The 18,330-nt window shown below is 33.6% G+C and overlaps 2 protein-coding genes across 6 annotated transcripts in view; one reads left to right on the plus strand and one right to left on the minus strand.

Moving 5' to 3' along the window:
* Nucleotides 1–211: 211 nt before the first annotated feature.
* On the minus strand, nucleotides 212–11,343 carry LOC128164528 (tRNA-splicing endonuclease subunit Sen54-like). Its single transcript, XM_052828435.1, has 9 exons — nucleotides 11,216–11,343; nucleotides 10,159–10,323; nucleotides 8,999–9,062; nucleotides 8,712–8,795; nucleotides 8,419–8,564; nucleotides 3,545–4,389; nucleotides 3,172–3,235; nucleotides 1,763–1,873; nucleotides 212–440 (listed from the first exon to the last, which is right to left on the minus strand). Exons 1-9 carry the CDS (start codon nucleotides 11,269–11,271, stop codon nucleotides 284–286), a joined length of 1,692 nt encoding a protein of 563 aa, XP_052684395.1. The 5' UTR covers nucleotides 11,272–11,343; the 3' UTR covers nucleotides 212–283.
* A 51-nt stretch (nucleotides 11,344–11,394) lies between these two features.
* LOC128164526 (katanin-interacting protein-like) overlaps nucleotides 11,395–18,330 on the plus strand; it is a 37,916-nt gene continuing 30,980 nt past the window's right edge. For 3 of the 5 annotated variants that reach the window (XM_052828430.1, XM_052828431.1, XM_052828434.1), the window contains exons 1-9: nucleotides 11,395–11,504; nucleotides 14,418–14,476; nucleotides 14,678–14,745; nucleotides 15,088–15,275; nucleotides 15,817–16,002; nucleotides 16,592–16,659; nucleotides 16,788–17,039; nucleotides 17,196–17,261; nucleotides 17,405–17,461. In XM_052828430.1, the coding sequence (XP_052684390.1) occupies nucleotides 11,498–11,504; nucleotides 14,418–14,476; nucleotides 14,678–14,745; nucleotides 15,088–15,275; nucleotides 15,817–16,002; nucleotides 16,592–16,659; nucleotides 16,788–17,039; nucleotides 17,196–17,261; nucleotides 17,405–17,461 (951 nt within the window). In that variant the 5' untranslated portion in view covers nucleotides 11,395–11,497. The remainder of the gene's footprint in view (nucleotides 11,505–14,417; nucleotides 14,477–14,677; nucleotides 14,746–15,087; nucleotides 15,276–15,816; nucleotides 16,003–16,591; nucleotides 16,660–16,787; nucleotides 17,040–17,195; nucleotides 17,262–17,404; nucleotides 17,462–18,330) is intronic. The other 2 variants (XM_052828432.1, XM_052828433.1) reach the window with 2 other exon arrangements.

Genomic DNA, 18,330 nt, shown 5'->3' on the forward strand with positions numbered 1-18,330 from the left:
CGTGGAACAAACTTATCCATACACATTTTCATCCAACCCTTGCAAAACCTTACAGTTTCATCAAATGTAAAGTAAACTAAGTTATTTAATGACAGTCTAACTTTTTACTTAATTTTACATATACAAGCTATAGAAAAAATGAATTATCATTTTGTCCGAGTTGCTTTCCCCGTCATCTTTTTAGAAAACAAGTAAAAAATTGAAGTGAAAATAAGAGAATCAACAATATTTATTTCATTTAACATACATACATGTATACTCCTGTTTTTTTCAGTTACAGAATTTAACCCTTAAAGATTTGAGTAGGAAATGATACATTATCAAAAGAATAGAATGCGATTTCTCCATCATCCACTACTGCCCAGTGAAGTGGAACCTCATCGTCATAGTAACTATACAGAGATGTAATGCTTGATAAAGAAGGTGGGTCTTCTTCACTCCTACCAATAAAAAAAGTATTTCATAAATTAAACATCATACCGATTCAATTACATAAAATAATAGCAATAACTTTTCATTGCATGTAATGTAATCTAAGATTCAAATCAGACATACAGGCACCTTTGTTGTACAGATATTTATGAAGAAATTTTTACCTATGAAAACTACAATGAATACTTCAGAACATTTCTGTTCAAAACCAAATATAATATATATTTACTAAATCAAAAAAAAACAACCCTTACTGCAGTACCTACTTTTTTTATTGTTTGTAACTACATGCATTTATGAGTGACAGTTTCTTTAAAATGTGATACGTGCTTTTATAACAAAGTCACGTACTAAACACAACTATCTAGGGCAATAGTGTTATTGGTTTTAAGATTCTTCGACCAAATATTTCTGATTCAGAAACATTTTGGTCCAAGACTTTCAAACTCAGCTGAGGTCAAAAGTCATATCTTATAATCTGGAACAAAATATCTACTTAGAAATTGGACCCAGCTTCTTTGGGTCAAAATTTTTTCAGGGCAAAATGCTTGCCTTACATTCTAAACTGACCCCCTTTTTCAAATCATCTGCAATAATTGAACTGCCATGTTGACATTACAGTAGAATTACCTGACAATGCACACTACAGTAGAATTACCTAACAATGCACACTACAGTAGAATTACCTGACAATGCACACTACAGTAGAATTACCTGACAATGTACATTACAGTAAAATTACCTGACAATGCACACTACAGTAGAGTTACCTGACAATGCACACTACAGTAGAGTTACCTGACAATGTACGTTACAGTAGAATTACCTGACAATGTACATTACAGTAGAGTTACCTGACAATGCACACTACAGTAGAGTTACCTGACAATGCACACTACAGTAGAATTACCTGACAATGTACGTTACAGTAGAATTACCTGACAATGTACATTACAGTAGAATTACCTGACAATGCACACTACAGTAGAATTACCTGACAATGTACATTACAGTAGAATTACCTGACAATGTACAATACAGTAGAATTACCTGACAATGCACACTACAGTAGAATTACCTGACAATGCACACTACAGTAGAATTAACTGACAATGCACACTACAGTAGAATTAACTGACAATGCACACTACAGTAGAATTACCTGACAATGCACACTACAGTAGAATTACCCGACAATGCACATTACAGTAGAATTACCTGACAATGCACACTACAGTAGAATTACCTGACAATGCACACTACAGTAGAATTACCTGACAATGTACATTACAGTAGAATTACCTGACAATGCACACTACAGTAGAATTACCTGACAATGCAGACTCTATGGTCAGGAACTCCAGGACTAGATTTTCTGAACTTTGCATCAGGCTTGTAAACATCATAGGAAACTTTGGGGAAATCCTTCTTAGTGTCTGTACTGCAAATATTTTTTTAAAAATTAAAATATTTCTACAGTTAAAAGACCCCAATGTGCAATAGTGGTATAATAATACTGAATTTAATAATATTTTTTTGGTTTAATATGCTCTGTTCCAGTTTCCTGTTTCAGCACCTCTTTGCATAATATTTCAATATTCATGAATACCTCTGTGTCCAAACTACATTTATTCACTAGAATGATAAAGTCCAAGAATTTTGATTTGGAATACTTTAAAGCATTTCCACCTAGCTGTTTCTGTAGGTCTATGGCAATGCCGCAAAGAGAAACCATTTCGTAAGATGGGAGTTTTTTAAGCATCCTTGGTAATGGAGATCAGGCTCTATCTGAATCTACCACTGAGATTCATTTATATACCGTAATAGTTAAATCAACCATGCAAGTTCAAAATAGTACTACCATCTATTAAACATATGACCTGTTTCAAAAAACTAAACCTCATCCAGCATCTGAAACCCACGGCTCTGATTCAGCATCCTTGCCTGTGAAGGGCATCAGAATCATAATTAGGATGCATCATCTATTCAAATTTGAAAACTAAACCAATATCAACTAAGAAGTGTCTAACAAAGGGCACCTGCTTGAAAAACTTTACCAGCTCAAAACCTTCACCCAGCATTCAAAACTTATGGCTCAGATTCAGCATTTCCGCCTGTCGAGTGCATCAGTATCATAAGACGCACCATCCATGCAAATTTGGTGTGAAGTTAGAACCAGTAATAACTAAGATATAATCATCAGAGGACACCTACTCCAAAAACTTTAACCAGCTCAAAAAAACCTTAACCTCATTCAGTATCCAAAACCTTTGACTCAGATTCAGCCGTCAAGTGCATCAGTGTCATAAAAGGCACCATCCATGCAAGTTTAGTGAAGATAGGACAAGTAATAACTTAGATACAGGACCTGCAACAAAAACCTTTACCAGGTCCAATCCCCGACAACGGGGGTATACCGGTAGCATAAGCTCGGTGAGCTAAAAAGGCGTCTGTTCAATCCTTTTCAATGTATTTATGTATAGTACTTGTACTTGAATAAAATAGTTCTTAAATTAAAAAAATGTGTATTCATTATTGAGAATTGGCCAAAAAGGGACAAAAATAGAAATCCAGGACAGAGTTCATGAGAGGATATGTTCTCTCACTGAAATCAATGAGGTCATCAGGAAAATGTGTATCAAACAAAAGAAGTTATATAAAGCGAAGCTCGTATGTGCACTTTTCTGCTGATAGTGCATGTGCAATTATTAATTTGGTTTAATGTCCATTTAAACTTACTTGCTCGTAACCCCTGAGTTTCCTTCCCACTGTGGTATGACTTGTAACTTCTTTAACACTGAAACTAATTTTCATGAATATATAGTTAAAAATATTTTCTTGTAGTGAGTTCAAAATATATGTACATTTCTTTTACTAATAGATATTGATTTATACAGAAAATATTGTAACCTGTTTCCTTCTTTTGAAAGTATTTCATGACCCAATTAAAGGATATTCATGTAATGCATAAACAGTAGGACAACACAAAATTTGACTTGTATTTGATACAGGCATATTTACTGATATTTTTTTTTACATACATTTGTAATCTGAAGCAAAAATTTTAAATATATCTGAAATAAATATTCTTTAATAATGATCATATGCTTACATGTATTTATAGCCTCTTCTGGTCTGATAAGGGGGACAACTCCATCTGTCCAAAAATGTTTTACAGGAGATTTAAAACTGTTATGTTCCAATGATTCCAATAATCTCTCTTTGTACTCTTTCCAGTTGGAAGCACTAACTTTCTTGACAGGCTGAGAGACATCACATGAAAAGTTAAGATCCATCGTGTCTAGATCTTGACCATACCTGATCTTAGTCTCTTTTCTCCTCTGGGATTTCTGTTTCTGTTTTAATTGTTCTTTGTTGATCTTCTCGCACGACAAAGGAGGAATTCCTTTGGGTAAATACTTCTGTGAAATCCCTCCTTTAAGCTGTATATCCCCAGGAACACCAATATCCGGAAATCTTATCTCCTCAAAATTCCACTCACTGTATTTGGTCTGTTTAGAGTTTTCTCCCTCATTCAAATATTCAGAATCAGTTTTCCTTTCAACATTTGTCTGTTTGTTCCTACTGAAATGGATATCTTCTGATTGATTTATTTTTCCTTCTTTTTTATTCCAAGACTCCTTACAAATAGTTCTGAAGCATTCATCTTTGTTCAGACAATCCCTCTGGCTTAACTGATATGATCCTTGTGAACAAGACTTTCCATTTTCTCTAGACAATCCGCCTGTAGTTACAGTGTCTCTATCAACCTGCATTTCAACTGAACAATTTTCTACTGAGTCTGTGCTATTTCCCAGCCTGACTTTCTTCTGTGGAGTGCTATCCTGTTGTACATTTTCCACGAAGACAGACTGCTGTTTCATTTTCATCTTTCTCTTTTTTAAATTTATGTGTTTGTCAAGTTTAATCATTCTTTCATACTTTGTACTCAACAACCTAAAAATACAGAATACATAGCACAGTCTGTAATGAAATTATGCTTTGTCCAATTACCTTGCCTGTGTTCAGTACTTGATTAATTTTTTAAAGATTCTGAGCTTTAATCTAATATTTATAATACATGGTACTTAGTGATAATACAGGGTATTACATATGGTACCGTATATATACAAGCTGTTAATCTGATATACCGTAGCCAAATCAACTTCATAAGCTGACATGGATTCTGCAGTGCTGATATTGGTAGATGATATTGCTTCAGTGTTTTTGTCCAATTTTTAGATATGCCCAGTATTTTTTTTAGATAAAATTTATGTTTGTGATCAAAGTGAAAATAAAAACTGTAACCTATGTAAAACTGATTCAATATCAACCACAGTTAATTACAGGTACTGATGAAACCCTAGCTGATAAAAAAAATCAAAGTACTGACAGGAGTTGATTTTATTGATAATTTTTATGCTAAAATCAACGATATGTTATTTTTCTTGGCAAGAAGTTCCTTAGCTGTATCAGTACAGGCAACGCGGATCCCGTGTTTCCCGCGCCCCGTCACGGTATAAACACATCGAGGTGATCGGCCAGGTGAGACAGGTATACCGCGTTCCCATCACGGTAAACTCATCATCTACCTGTCCCCGCCACGGTAAAATTATCGATGGAAAAGTATCGTATACAAGCGGGAGTTATCTCCCCGAATGACAAATAAATTGAATGTTTCTTTATATTTAATGACGATATTTAACCCGATTTTGACAGTGATTATAATCGAAATACTTGGAGTCTTTTTTACTATTTTTCTTATTTCATAGCTATTAAATAAATTATAAAAGTATTTAATTTAATACTTGTGCAGCAATTGCAAATAAAATATTTTCGAATCCATTATCATATTTTAAGAAGGTCGTTAAATTAAAAATTATCATGAAATGATTTTAATTGCCAATAAAATTATAAATGTGTACGCAGTGTGATTGTGTTTTCTTAACAATTAATTGGTCCGCCTACATTTGTATTGTTTGTTTTGAAGTCCATGCGTGTCAACTAATGATGAGCAAATGTTTAAAAATTAGGGCTTCCTATAAAATTACCAACCCGGTATTTTTAGCATGTTCCGTTCATTTCTTACAAGGTCTTTTACGTGTAAAGAACATTTTTTGTGAATTCACGTTTTATTGAATTTGTGTTGCGTTTCTTTAGGTACATGTATGGCTCGTCGTTTGTCACTGCGCGAGGATTCCCACTTTCAAGTGCGTTACGTTTGCGACGACAATCTTTAAGTGCGAAGCCGTGTGTTCTTATAGAGTCAGTCTGACTGAGAGAGTAAGGAGCCTTAGAGATACCCAGAGTTGCATAAAATTATGTAATCGAAAGATATTGTGGGTATCCCATGTCATGGTGTCGTGATGGTGTACCAGCTACCCGCCGTGACGGAAGTTAGCGTTCGCTCGCGACCGAGCCCCCCCCCCCCTCTCTCTCTCTAAACAGAATAACTAGATAACAAATTTTGAGAAGGAAATGTTGTTAAACTGTTCTTATGTTCTTACACATTTCAAAGAAATTAAGAACATGTTTTGAAAGTTTTGCATTTCATGCCGATAAAAAAACATTTAAACATTTCAGTAAATGTATTGATATCATTTTATGTGGGCATGTACATGTAATCTTATTGAATACAAAGCTACTACAAATATGTAAATCCGTATCCCGTTATCGTAACCTTATCCCCCCCCCCCCCAACCGCTTTAAGACTGTCGAAGTTAACATTATTTGACTTCAGTCCCAATTGTTTTACACAAAGGTGTGAAACCGTCGCACTGACAGGAAATCACTCTACGCTTGAACGCACAGAATACACAGGAATGAGGCAGGTAGATAATCAGTGTAACGATTGACCAAGAAGAATTCTACATGCATATCAAACAATTTTACTAATAGTTATATCAATTAATTGATTTATTTTACTGCGTTCTTTAACCGCTAAACGTGTTGAAGATGTTCCTTCCCGCAAAAAACCTCCATTATAAATTAAACGAGAGATAGAGAAAAAACACAACTAATTAAACTTTCCAAACACAGTATATCATGCATCACGAACATTGTAAAAAAAACTTACCTGTTAAACATACTTCTTTTTTTTTTTCTTTATTAAAAATAAAACTAATAGAACGAAACTTTATCATGGAGGAAACACGTGGTAGAGCTAGCGGGTTGATTTGATTGACAGGTGCAGCACGTGGACTCAAATCTGAAATTGCATGATGGATTCAATCACAGTGTACCATATTCTTTTATGAATACTAATTTTATGAATATTTAGTATTGGATATTAGTATATTTCACATAAGTGTACGTTAAATTACGCCTAAACGTCTCTCTCTCTCTCTCTCTCTCTCTCTCTCTTGTAAGGTGTTGTGCGATTAGACGAAGCCGTACGCGATATAGACTTTTTCTTTTGTCGTGAATAGGTGTGAAAACCCTCAAGGGCATGTCGTTTTCTACCCTGAGTTTGTTAATCACTACATGTATACACAGAAAATGATCGTGACTTAAACTTTATATGTATACACAGGAAACGTATACTGATACACGTTATGATTCAATGTGCTTTAACGCAGCACCAACTTTATTAATGAATGATAATTTTATTATTGAATGGAAAAATAGATCTCTTAGTTGATTCCCAAAATTTGTTCATTTCTCAATTTAAAACATACACAAGTCATGTATTGACAGTTTACGGCGCTATGCGTGTAAACTAATAAAATGAGAAGATGAAATTGCTCTGCATTGATACGAGTTCATCTTATGAAAATATTTAATTTTAAGATTGTTATAAAAACAGGATTATCAACTAATAGAAATAATAATTGAAATAAGCACGTCAAATACAAAGATATGTGTTCTTATTTACACATCACAAAATTAAACAGCATGATAATCATTTTATGTTGTAATTCGAATGTAGTTTCCGATGTCATGAAATTCTATTTCATAAATATAATTTATTAATTTTATAATAATATGGACCACAATTTATTTACAATGCAGCTGTTATGCTTAAATCTGAAGTCGCATATTTGACGTAGATTTACGCGACCTGCATTGCCTGTAATGTACAGTACAGGTAAAGTAACGACAACAAGCAGCAGCAGGAATAACGGTAAATCACACCGTCGCGGTGTCATCACGGTCGCAATCCATACCGCGATCAAAAACCGCGATGGTGTATCGCGGGAACGATAAAAATACCGTGACGGTAACGCGGGCCAATACGGGATCCGCGTTGCCTGTACTGTATATGAGTACTATTGTGCACATTTATTCTAATATGAATTTTTTGGCTTTTCCAAGAAGAATTCCGAGTTACATGTATAGTATGGTAAAACCCCACATAAAGTCATCTAATTTGACGCAAAAATATATACATATCATTTATATCATGTTTCAGGTCAGCTGAAATTTTCAGGTCAATTCAAATTTTCAAATCTTTCATATTTTTGCATAAATAATTCATAAGGATGTCATTTCATGATATTTTTCTGCCACATTTTACATGCAAATACAATACTCACACAAATAAAGTTATTTTATTTGATGCAAAACATAAAAGTACATGTATATCATTTATATATAGTTTCAGGTATTTAGTATTTCAGGTCTTTAGTATGTCCCCGTCCAAACCCTTCTCATTTCTGGTTTGCCAGAGTAACTGCATTGGAGAGTTGATTAAAATCAACTCCCAAAAACCAACTGTATCTTGTATTTTTATGCTGATATGCTCTGATAAGCTCTATTAATCTAAGAAATTTTTGTTCAAGTTGTAATGGAAAGCTAGTCAGTAACTCATTAAATGTATTTGTTCAAGCATAAGTATTTGGTATGCATTATCACTAAGTATGCAAATAAATGAAATTATACTAACTATAAGACTTACCTTTTTTGAAATCTCAGATATCTATCACTGATATCACAGACCAAATACCAGTGGGTCATGATATCAATTGTGAAACTAGTTAACCTTACCTCCCATTATGGCGGAGAACAACATATCCAATTCTTCTGAGATGAGCATAGACCAGATACTCTTCAAACTTAAGATTCTTCAGAAACTCAGTATAGGCCTGTTGAATGCTGACAGGTAAACCTTTATACCAAACTTCAAGAGTGTTCTAAAAATAGGTCATGAATGTGTTGGTATTCTAAACTCTGACCAAACATGTATTATAGAGAGAGAGAGAGAGAGAGAGAGAGAGAGAGAGAGAGAGAGAGAGAGAGAGAGAGAGAGAGAGAGAGAGAGAGAGATTGATTCTGCATACTGTTTCCATTAGAAATAATGCCTCCTCTGGGTATAACCATTTTTTGCTCTTGTCTGTAAATCCCATAGTGGACCAAAATTTACCCTATAAAGTGAACAATAATATACTTGACTGTATAAAGTATGTGGAATTAAATGATTTGGTTATGTGCATTAAAAAAAATTGGTGTCTTGTTACAAAAAGTGTTACTCTTCATGTACATTGCCTCATACATGGCACTGACCTATTATTATAATACAAAAAATTACTATTTAGACTATACACTTGTATTTCATTTGCTTTCATACCATTTCTTTGTGAAGTTCCACTAACTGGATATCTGGATTCCATTCCCCTGTCACAAGACTTCCTCTATAATATTTAACATCAATGTATAAAGTTTGAATATGCAGTACATTGTTATCTCTTTGTTTACCGATCACATGCTATTAAAGTGATTGTTAGACTGACCATGTGTTTCTGACCAGAACCTTCAAATACTGCATATTGCTTAATAATGTACCCATCTTGAAAAGTTAATCAACAATGGGGCTGCTTGTATGAATATAAAATTGTTAAGCAATGCCCATAGTTTGTTGGAAGCTTTGCACTGAAATTCTTGGAGCCAAAGTGTATAAACTTAATACCCTTAATAACAGTGCATGAGCTATACATGTATAAATAAAGAATACTACATCTTATTTCCATATTTTGGGCACAAAATGAGGCAACAGCAATTTAGGTGATCAATGCTTGTATTTTCTCATAAAGACAGACAGAAACAAGTTTTGGGATTAACATTTACAAAGTTTTTTAATTTATATTACATGAATAATTACCCTTAAGGTCAGATGACACGTTCCTCGAGAATTTTTTTTGTATCTCCTCGTAATAAAGAGTTCCAATAAAAAATATTAATTTTATAATTACTTTAAAAATGATCAAAATTTACTTGAATTTGGTTGAATTGTTAGAACCGTGGCCGCTCACTATCAGAAGCGTATAGATTCTAGAAGTCGTGAGTTCAAAGCCCTGCCCCGGCGGAGATATATTTATAATATATAGTGAATTTCGCTGTGCTGTAGATGTATTTTTTATATCAGCAATTCAAGTGTATTTTCAAGAAGATTATATAGGAAATTGCATACTCTAGTATTTTGCAGAAATGCCTGGTAAGGTACCCTAATTTTTTGCAAGAAAGCTTGTCAAAGTAGTAGTAAACCATTAACAAATTCCTGGAAAAAGTTATCTAAAATTGAGGAACGTGTCGTCTGACCTTAACATCCGAACATACCTTTGTAATATTGGCAGATCTTAATGACATGCAGTGGATAATACTGATGTACAAAAAAATGTTACTTGGACATTAAATATTTTACTGTGGCACATAAAGAGTTTTCTGTTGTGCTTGTACATCGGTAGCTTGTGAAAAACCTTGACGATTAGCAAGAGAAAAACTTATACTTACATTCTTTCTACCCTTGGCTCTGCTAACACAGTTTTCCTCTCTTCATAGAATTTTTCTAGTCTTTTAGCTTGCAGCCAAGAATCATCTGGGGAGAAGTCTTTGTCACCTCCCCTCTGAGGGACAGTCTTATCATATGGCTTTCTGTGCTTGAAAAGTTCTTCTTCACTAAACAATGAAAAAAACCCCCAATTCCTTTAAAATACATACATATATCATACCAATTAATATACATGTATATATTTTACAACTAATATTATAGAATTCAATTACTACAGAATACAGAATTTATATGAATATAAACTGGGCTGGACAGTTTAAATGAGTGTAAATTGTTCCAACTCAGTTTATATTATTATTGTAATAAAATTTTCTCTCTATAATTGGATTGAATTAATCAAAGGAGTAAAAATTAATTATGCTCTTAATTATTCACTATAATTTTTTGTGTGTGTTTTTCTGGGAAAATAAAGTTGCCAAAAATAAGTGGGTTAGTGGAATAAATATGCTGTTAATAATTCATGGTTTTGATTTTAATTCTCAATCAACAGATAAAAATGTCATGTATAGTATCCATCTTCGCTAGCCAAGGGTTTACGATCCATTCTGCAGAGTGGATCATATGGTAGTGTACGTCTATTCTCTTTTGAAAAGTGGACAGGCATAGCCTACATCCAGATGTTGAGAAAATAATTTGACAGCGGGTAAGTGTTGTTTTGTTTGTGATATATGGACGATTTAATGTTTAAAATGTAGAAATAACAGGCCTGTTACGATATTTCAGGGAAACTGGAGTGGAAACATGAGTCGAAGCATAGACCGTCTTCGGTTCTGACATTTACACGTTTTCCAGAATCAAAATATGAGGGCTTGCGAAGAGAAGTCGATGTAGGCTATGCCACTTCTCAAAAGAGAATAGGTAGTGTCATGTATTTATTTTTTTAATACCTTAAAAATCCAAACCAACGACATACAAAATGGTTAACAGTGGGGGGGTCAACAATGGGGATTTTGCTACACATGAAAATAGAATGACATTGATATATTAATCAGATATTACCATAAGATCTTTTCGTAGCTCAAAATGTGTTCATGCTTCTTTTTTCGGGATTCCATTTTCCTCAGTTCTCAAGCTATTCTATTAACGACGTCTTCAGTACTCTTTAAATTATATATTTCTTCAAGGAAATGACAAGGTTTCGAATGACCCAGAACAATTTTACAACGCGCATGCGTTGATTAATAACATTTTTCAATGGAGGAATGTCAATGTAAACTATTCCAAACAGCAACAAGTTGAAGTTACAAAAACGCAGGATTGGCTGACAAAGCAAGTGCAGAAATGGATAGTAAGTGTTAACATGATTTATTCACAAAAAATCATTTCAAACAACACAGTATTTAACCCATTTACACAGAAATCTCAAAAAATCTCTTACAGTAAAAGCTAGTGTCCTAGCATGCATACCTCTTACACACGAAAAAAACGTTTTCGTTTATTAGTAAAAAAAAATAATCACTGTCTTCATTAAAAGCATCTGATATGTTTACAGTGCTGCACTGGATGAGTTCAACTGAATATCACGGAATATGTACATGTCTATCATGTTTATTGTCTATCATATATGTTGGCACCAGTAAAAAAGAACTGTGCATATTTAAAAGCTGAATGAATAAAAATGTGGGTACAATTCTGACAACTCAAAATTCATTATGTCAAAGGAGGCAATAGTTCGAATTTTCTCTTCACCATGGCATTGTTGTCAGAGCTCCCAGTGGTTGCAGGTTCTGCGTTTGTAAATGTTTGACCAAGTGCAATTATAAATAGGACTGAAATTTGAATGTAAATGTACAGCGGTGGTTGATCATGCATCTTAATCAGTCTAGGCGGACTCTCAAAACGGAGTCAACGGAAGCGAATTTCTGCAAGCATTTTGGACTCCATTTTGGGAGTCTATGCATGCGCACTTGTACAAAATATGGCAATTTTTCGATGAAAATGTGGGGTCCACAAGAAATCATCTTGCATAGTGCTGCATATGTTGGCAGACTTCTAACACGTTTTAAAAGATTTAGGATATAATTTAATATCGATCATATTTGCACAAAATAAGGGTTTATTTGCACTTAAGAAAGTTATTTATCCTCGAAGTTGGATGTTTGGACGATGCTTAAAAAGTGATATTTTTGTGTTTTTCATGGAATTTTATCTTTATTAAAGGTAAATTGCATTCAATTGTACTTTTTAGCTCACCGAGACGAAGTTGGGGGAGCTTATGCTATACCCCCGGCGTCGGCATTGGCTTCCGGACCTGGTTAAAATTTTTGTTGCAGGTCCTGTATCTAAGTTATTACTTGTCCTATCTTCACCAAACTTGCATGGATGATGCATCTGGACCTACTTATAGACTTGAAAGACTTGGATGCTGAATCTGAATCCTGAATTTCAGATGCTGGAGGAGGTTAAGGATTTTGGTGCAGGTGCCCTTTGATAGCAACATCTAAGTTACTACTGGTCCTAACTTCACCAAACTTGCATGGATGGTGTGTCTTATGATACTGATGCACCAGACGGGCTTGAATGCTGAATCTGAGCCATAGGTTTTGGATACTGAAGGTTAAGGTTTTTGGAGCAGGTTAAAGTTTTTGTTGCAGGTGCCCTTTGATAGCAATATCTAAGTTACTACTGGTCCTAACTTCACCAAACTTGCATGGATGGTGCATCTTATGATACTGATGCACCAGACAGGCTTGAATGCTGAATCTGAGCCATAGGTTTTGGATGCTGGAGGAGGTTAAAGTTTTAAGAGCTGGTTAAAGTTTTGAAACAGGTGCCCTCTTCTGATGATATCTTTGTTATTTCTGGTCCTCACTTCACTAAACTTGCCAGGATGATGCATCTTATGATACTGATGCACCAGACAGTAGTGCTGAAACGAATGTTCGAATATTCGCAAATGAATAGTAAATTTCTAATATTCGAATGTATATTTAGCATTCGAATATTCGATCACATGTTAAACACCCATATCAAGCACTGTAAACTATGCCGCATCGTGTTATTTCATTTTACTTGGAAGGAAAGTAAATATAACGCCATCTATGACTGCCATGCTTGGTAGAGTCTATTACTTAACCCAGTAATAGACTCTTCCGCCATGCTTGTTTACCTTGAAAGTAAGAGCAGGGTTTACATCGAACGGAGACAAACATTCTGGATTTTTCAATTCATGTCAGACGCTGAAGAAAAAAATTTCTTAACTGTTTGAACGAGTGTGAGCTACGGAGAGTTAATATCGAAAGGTACATCGAAAGTTTTTTTTATAAAAGATACCTTGATATAATTTTTTTTTTTTTAAATAAACAGAACATTTCCGGAGTTATGAGCGTTATCAGTTTTCTGTTTAATACTATATCAAACATGGCGGAAATATTTGGACTGACTTACAAAGTTACGTATCTGTCTCATACAGGAGTGAGGACTGCAGTATATTATTAAAGAAGTAATAAATCTTTTGATTGTAGTTGATGGAAATTTTAAAAAAATCAGTATATTATTATTTGCTTAAAAATTAAATGCGCACCCAATTCAATGGATACTCATGCATTAAGTGTCGACTTCGAGCGGACATGTTTAAGCAGTCTACACATACACCCACTTCGTAATACAAACTATCATATATGCTTAATACATTGTCTATGACGTCTACGAATATTCGAATATGAATCGAATAGTACTCACGAATATTCGAATACTGATTTATGGTATTCGTTTCAGCACTACCAGACAGGCTTGAATGCTGAATCGGAGCCATAGGTTTCAGATGATGGATGATGTTAAGTTTTTTGGAACAGGTCACATGTTTTATAGATAATAGTTTGCATAGTTGATCTACAATATAAATGAATTGTAGAGGTAGCTTCAGATGCAGAGCCTGATCTCCATTATCAAGGATGCTAAAAAAATCTCCTACCTCACTCAAACCTACTTGATAGATGTGTTTGTTGTTAAATGATATAACATGATTCCTATGATATAGTATTGTATGATATGATACACTATTGTTTAATATGATACAATATTGCAGATTCTTCAAAATTTTAATGATCATTATTCCCCAAATTAGCTTAAATGAATTCTTTGCTTTTTTACTTAAATTTTTTTTGTTTTCTATCTAATTATTTTCTGCATTGAATTTTACATTAGAAAGATCTCAGATTAATTTTGAAACAAGGACTGTGAATTCTGCAATTTTTAATAGGGTCTGGTTATTCCAAGAAAAAAAATGCTGCTAGTGAAGAACAGAAGAGGAATATGCAGGTAAATGTATTTTAGAGTCATTCGTTAATATTATTCTCTTTAGATATTTTGAATGAAAGTTTGTTTCACATGTTTCCCTAATTTGTAAAGTATATATTAATATGCTTGCATATTTTTAAAAAGATCTATTGAATTTAACCATTAGGGTGAAATTTTCTTTGTAATGCTAATGAATATTATCGTTTGTAATTATTTTTTTAGAAAGCAGCAATGCAGGAGGTGTTGCCTGGGTATGAGGACTATTTGATTTTGTTACAAGAGAGAAATAGGTAAGTTGTGTAGAGTGCAAGGAAATGAAAAATTGGAAATATCTTATACAAGAAATTAGTAGTGATGTGTGATAATTATTCTTGTACATTGGGCAATTGTTATTTTGATCCAAAATTAATATTTGTATAAAGTCCTGGACTATAGCTTATTATTAATGAGCAGAAAAAAAATCACTCATATGCATCTGATGACCCCTCCCCCTTGAGAAAAAGAAAACAATGTCAAATTTGTGCTATTGAGCTGTGATCTACAGTAATCATGCAACCTAAGTGCATATTAAAAAGCCCTTTTTACCCTACCTAAAATTCTAGCAGAGAATTAAAGATGTATGTATCTTTTAGGCTTTTGAAGAAAATGAGAAAGAAAAGCAAGAGACAGATTGAAAATGAAAGAAAAGAACAGGGATTTTCTATTTACGTAAGTGGTGCAAATGCAGGAAAACAGCGACACCCTTCATCATCTCGAAATGAGGAGAGGATGGAGAGCCCAGAGCCAGAAACCGAAAGACAGAGGGTGAAAACTGCTGGAGGTATACACACTACATCAGAGCTAATTAATTAGAATAAATTAATGTTATTTATTTGAATTAGAATTAAATATACACTTCCAGTATAATTTGGTTATAAGTATGTAGATCTGCTATAACCATTTTGTATAATGTAATTAAGTGTATAAAGCCATAATATAATGCATCCAAAACTTACAAAGGTGTACAATGTAAGTTATAAAAGTCCTTCATTTGCAAAAAAGGAACCAGGTATTCCTAGATATTCACTGCTTGATAGCTGAAGGATAGGCTTTGATTCTTATTAAGATATAATCTTAATTATTTAAATATTGTACTATGCTCTTGTATTTACAAATATGAATGCTCATGTGCATGAAATTTAAACAATTTTTGGTCATAGTAGGATTTTACTCAGTTTATTTTTCTTACGAAAAAAAATAAAGAATGTTATTTATATGTTGGGCTTAGATTATTTTATTTTACCATGCACATGCAATAGTCTAAAATTGATGTTATTTTGGTTTGAATTTCCAAGTTTTCAGTGTTCTTATCTGGTTTGTAGACATTCGCCAGAAAAGGGTTATAGACCATCGAGATCTAAATCTACTGGCTGCCGAGGAGAAAAGGAAAATGGAAGAGAAAAATCGAGTAAAAACTGCCCCAGCTCGAGAGCGAAGGAGAAATTGGTTAGCTGGATCAGTCAACATTAAAACAGAGCGGGGAGAGCGGTGTCGTCTCAAGGCCCCAGGTAATCACTGATGTAGAAAACGTCTCTATTCTAGTTAATGGAGAGAATGTCTCAGTCTATTCTAGATCAATAGTTATTTTTTCAAATGGTTTTAATCTACAGAAAGTATAGGTTAGTTTAAGGTCTATTTTCAAATACTGAATTTGACTATAAATATAAAATGAAAGTAAAGTAGACATTTAGAAGGCAAGAGTTTTCGTCATTTTGTAAATAACCAATAAAAATTATAGATATGTCAAGAAAAATTAGTTGACCAGTATATACTTCACTACTGTTTTAAGTTGAGGGAGAATAGATGATCTTTGTGTTGTGGGCTTTATTAATCCCATCATGGGATGTTATAAACCCCAGATGTCTTGTTGCAGTAGATGCTGATGTTGTAAAGATCCCTCATTTTTTGATGGCTGTAAGTTCAAATCAAGGTTATAAACTAGAACGATCTTCACTAGCACTGATGAATGTTTCAGTATGATGAGAAAAATGAATGTATATCAATCAAAATACAGACCAATATATGTAATATGATAAAGTTAATAATTGATTACTAATGGAATGTTGATTCTTTTTATTTTAATTTTTCTTTTTATAGAGATAGTAACAGGAAATTATGAGGACGATTTTGAGGACAGTGAGGAAGAGGACAAAAAAGACAATAAGGTACATCATCAAATCTCCTGATTATATGTATTTAATATATTGTTATAAAAGTATCACTTCTGAAATATGTATATCACAAGTCACTAAAAAGATATTTGCCTACAAATTAATTTTTTATGTTTTTTTAGTTAAACTCTGTAGACCTTTATGAGGATTCTGATAGTGAGATAGAAATTGATGCTTCCAAATTCAATAAATCCCCGGTGAAGACTACCCCTCCAAAGAATGTCTCCTCCAAACCAAAGAGGGCTGTGAAATCAGCCCCACCTACCCAGCAGAGAAAAACCACGACCTCTAAAACCAAACCCAAACCCCCAGAGTCTGATTCTGAAGATGAGGAAGAGAATGAGAAACTTATGCTGAGTATCGCTGATATAAAGGTATGCTGGCATTGTAGGATGTAGTCACTGTCTGAGTTCAACTCTTGTGTCCTCATTATATCAAAAGCATTTTGGTTGTACAGATTATTTTAATTTCTTTGTGTATGAAACCAAGGGAAAAGCTGTTGCTCTAACTGTGATAAAATTTCCTTTTAGAAACTTCGACAAAGCCTTGCCATGAATAGAAGTATACAAGAAAGTTTGGCGAAAGAAGTTAGCAGTGTAAGAATTTCTAAATATTATTTAAAAAGAATTTGGTTAGACATGCAGTTATTACTACCATATTACTATCATGAGGAAAAATTACATCTGAAGGAATTTAATAAACTATTGGAAAAACCAATCTCAAAAATCGTCATTTATAGGATTTGTCTGATGAAGAAGATATCCCAGAATGCTTGGATCAAAATGGATGGTCACAGGTTAAGATGGAAAACATGACTGTTCAGTTGTAATTTTGCATGCAATGTACAGTATATAGTTTGAGTTTATGTTATTGTAGTCCTCATTGCGAATGACTGTGAGGGTTTGGTGAACAAATTCAGTTACTGCAGTGTTATACTTATATTATCTTTTAAAGATGCATGTTGAATGACCATTACCTGCCAATGCTGAGAAAACAAGCTTTGGTATACTGTAAACAAAGTTAAACTTGCTATTTTCACCCTCTATCACAAAAATTTATGGCAAAATAAATTCACTTTATGTTTGGTTTTTGAATTTTGAATATTAAAAGAGTACTCATACATTAGCTTAAGTGGAAAAAAGGAAAAATGAAATAGCTTCTATTTCAATAGATAAAGTACCTGGTATATATATTGTAGATTTTCTCCCATGTTATGTTCAAGATTGTGCTTCAATCATTTTTGTTACTGCTTTTAAACATTTGTGCTGTTTACAGTACCTGATTGACACACTACTTGTAATGTAGTGTCAGTAATGAAATTATAAATCACTGTCAATACAAAAATCCTTTTGAGATGAATTTGTTGTTCCTAAGGTCCCATTGATTTGTTTCGCATGGTATTATTGTTTTGGTCATACATATATGATGTACTGTTTTGGTTGATAATGATAATTACAGTCTCTTATTTGCTTGTAGTGTACTTTTTTATATTGTTATACTTTCATGTTAAATACTGAAATCTGATTGGTTAAGACGCAGTTAATAATATTTACTATTACCCTCAGCGTTAGCAACGCACTTGGCAACGGGTAACATTAAAAAATATTACATGCGCGAAAATTATGCGCGTACGGTTCGCTGTAGAATTCACGTTATTCCTATATA

This window comes from Crassostrea angulata, chromosome 10, assembly GCF_025612915.1.
Source record: "Crassostrea angulata isolate pt1a10 chromosome 10, ASM2561291v2, whole genome shotgun sequence".
NCBI lineage: Eukaryota > Metazoa > Mollusca > Bivalvia > Ostreida > Ostreidae > Magallana > Magallana angulata.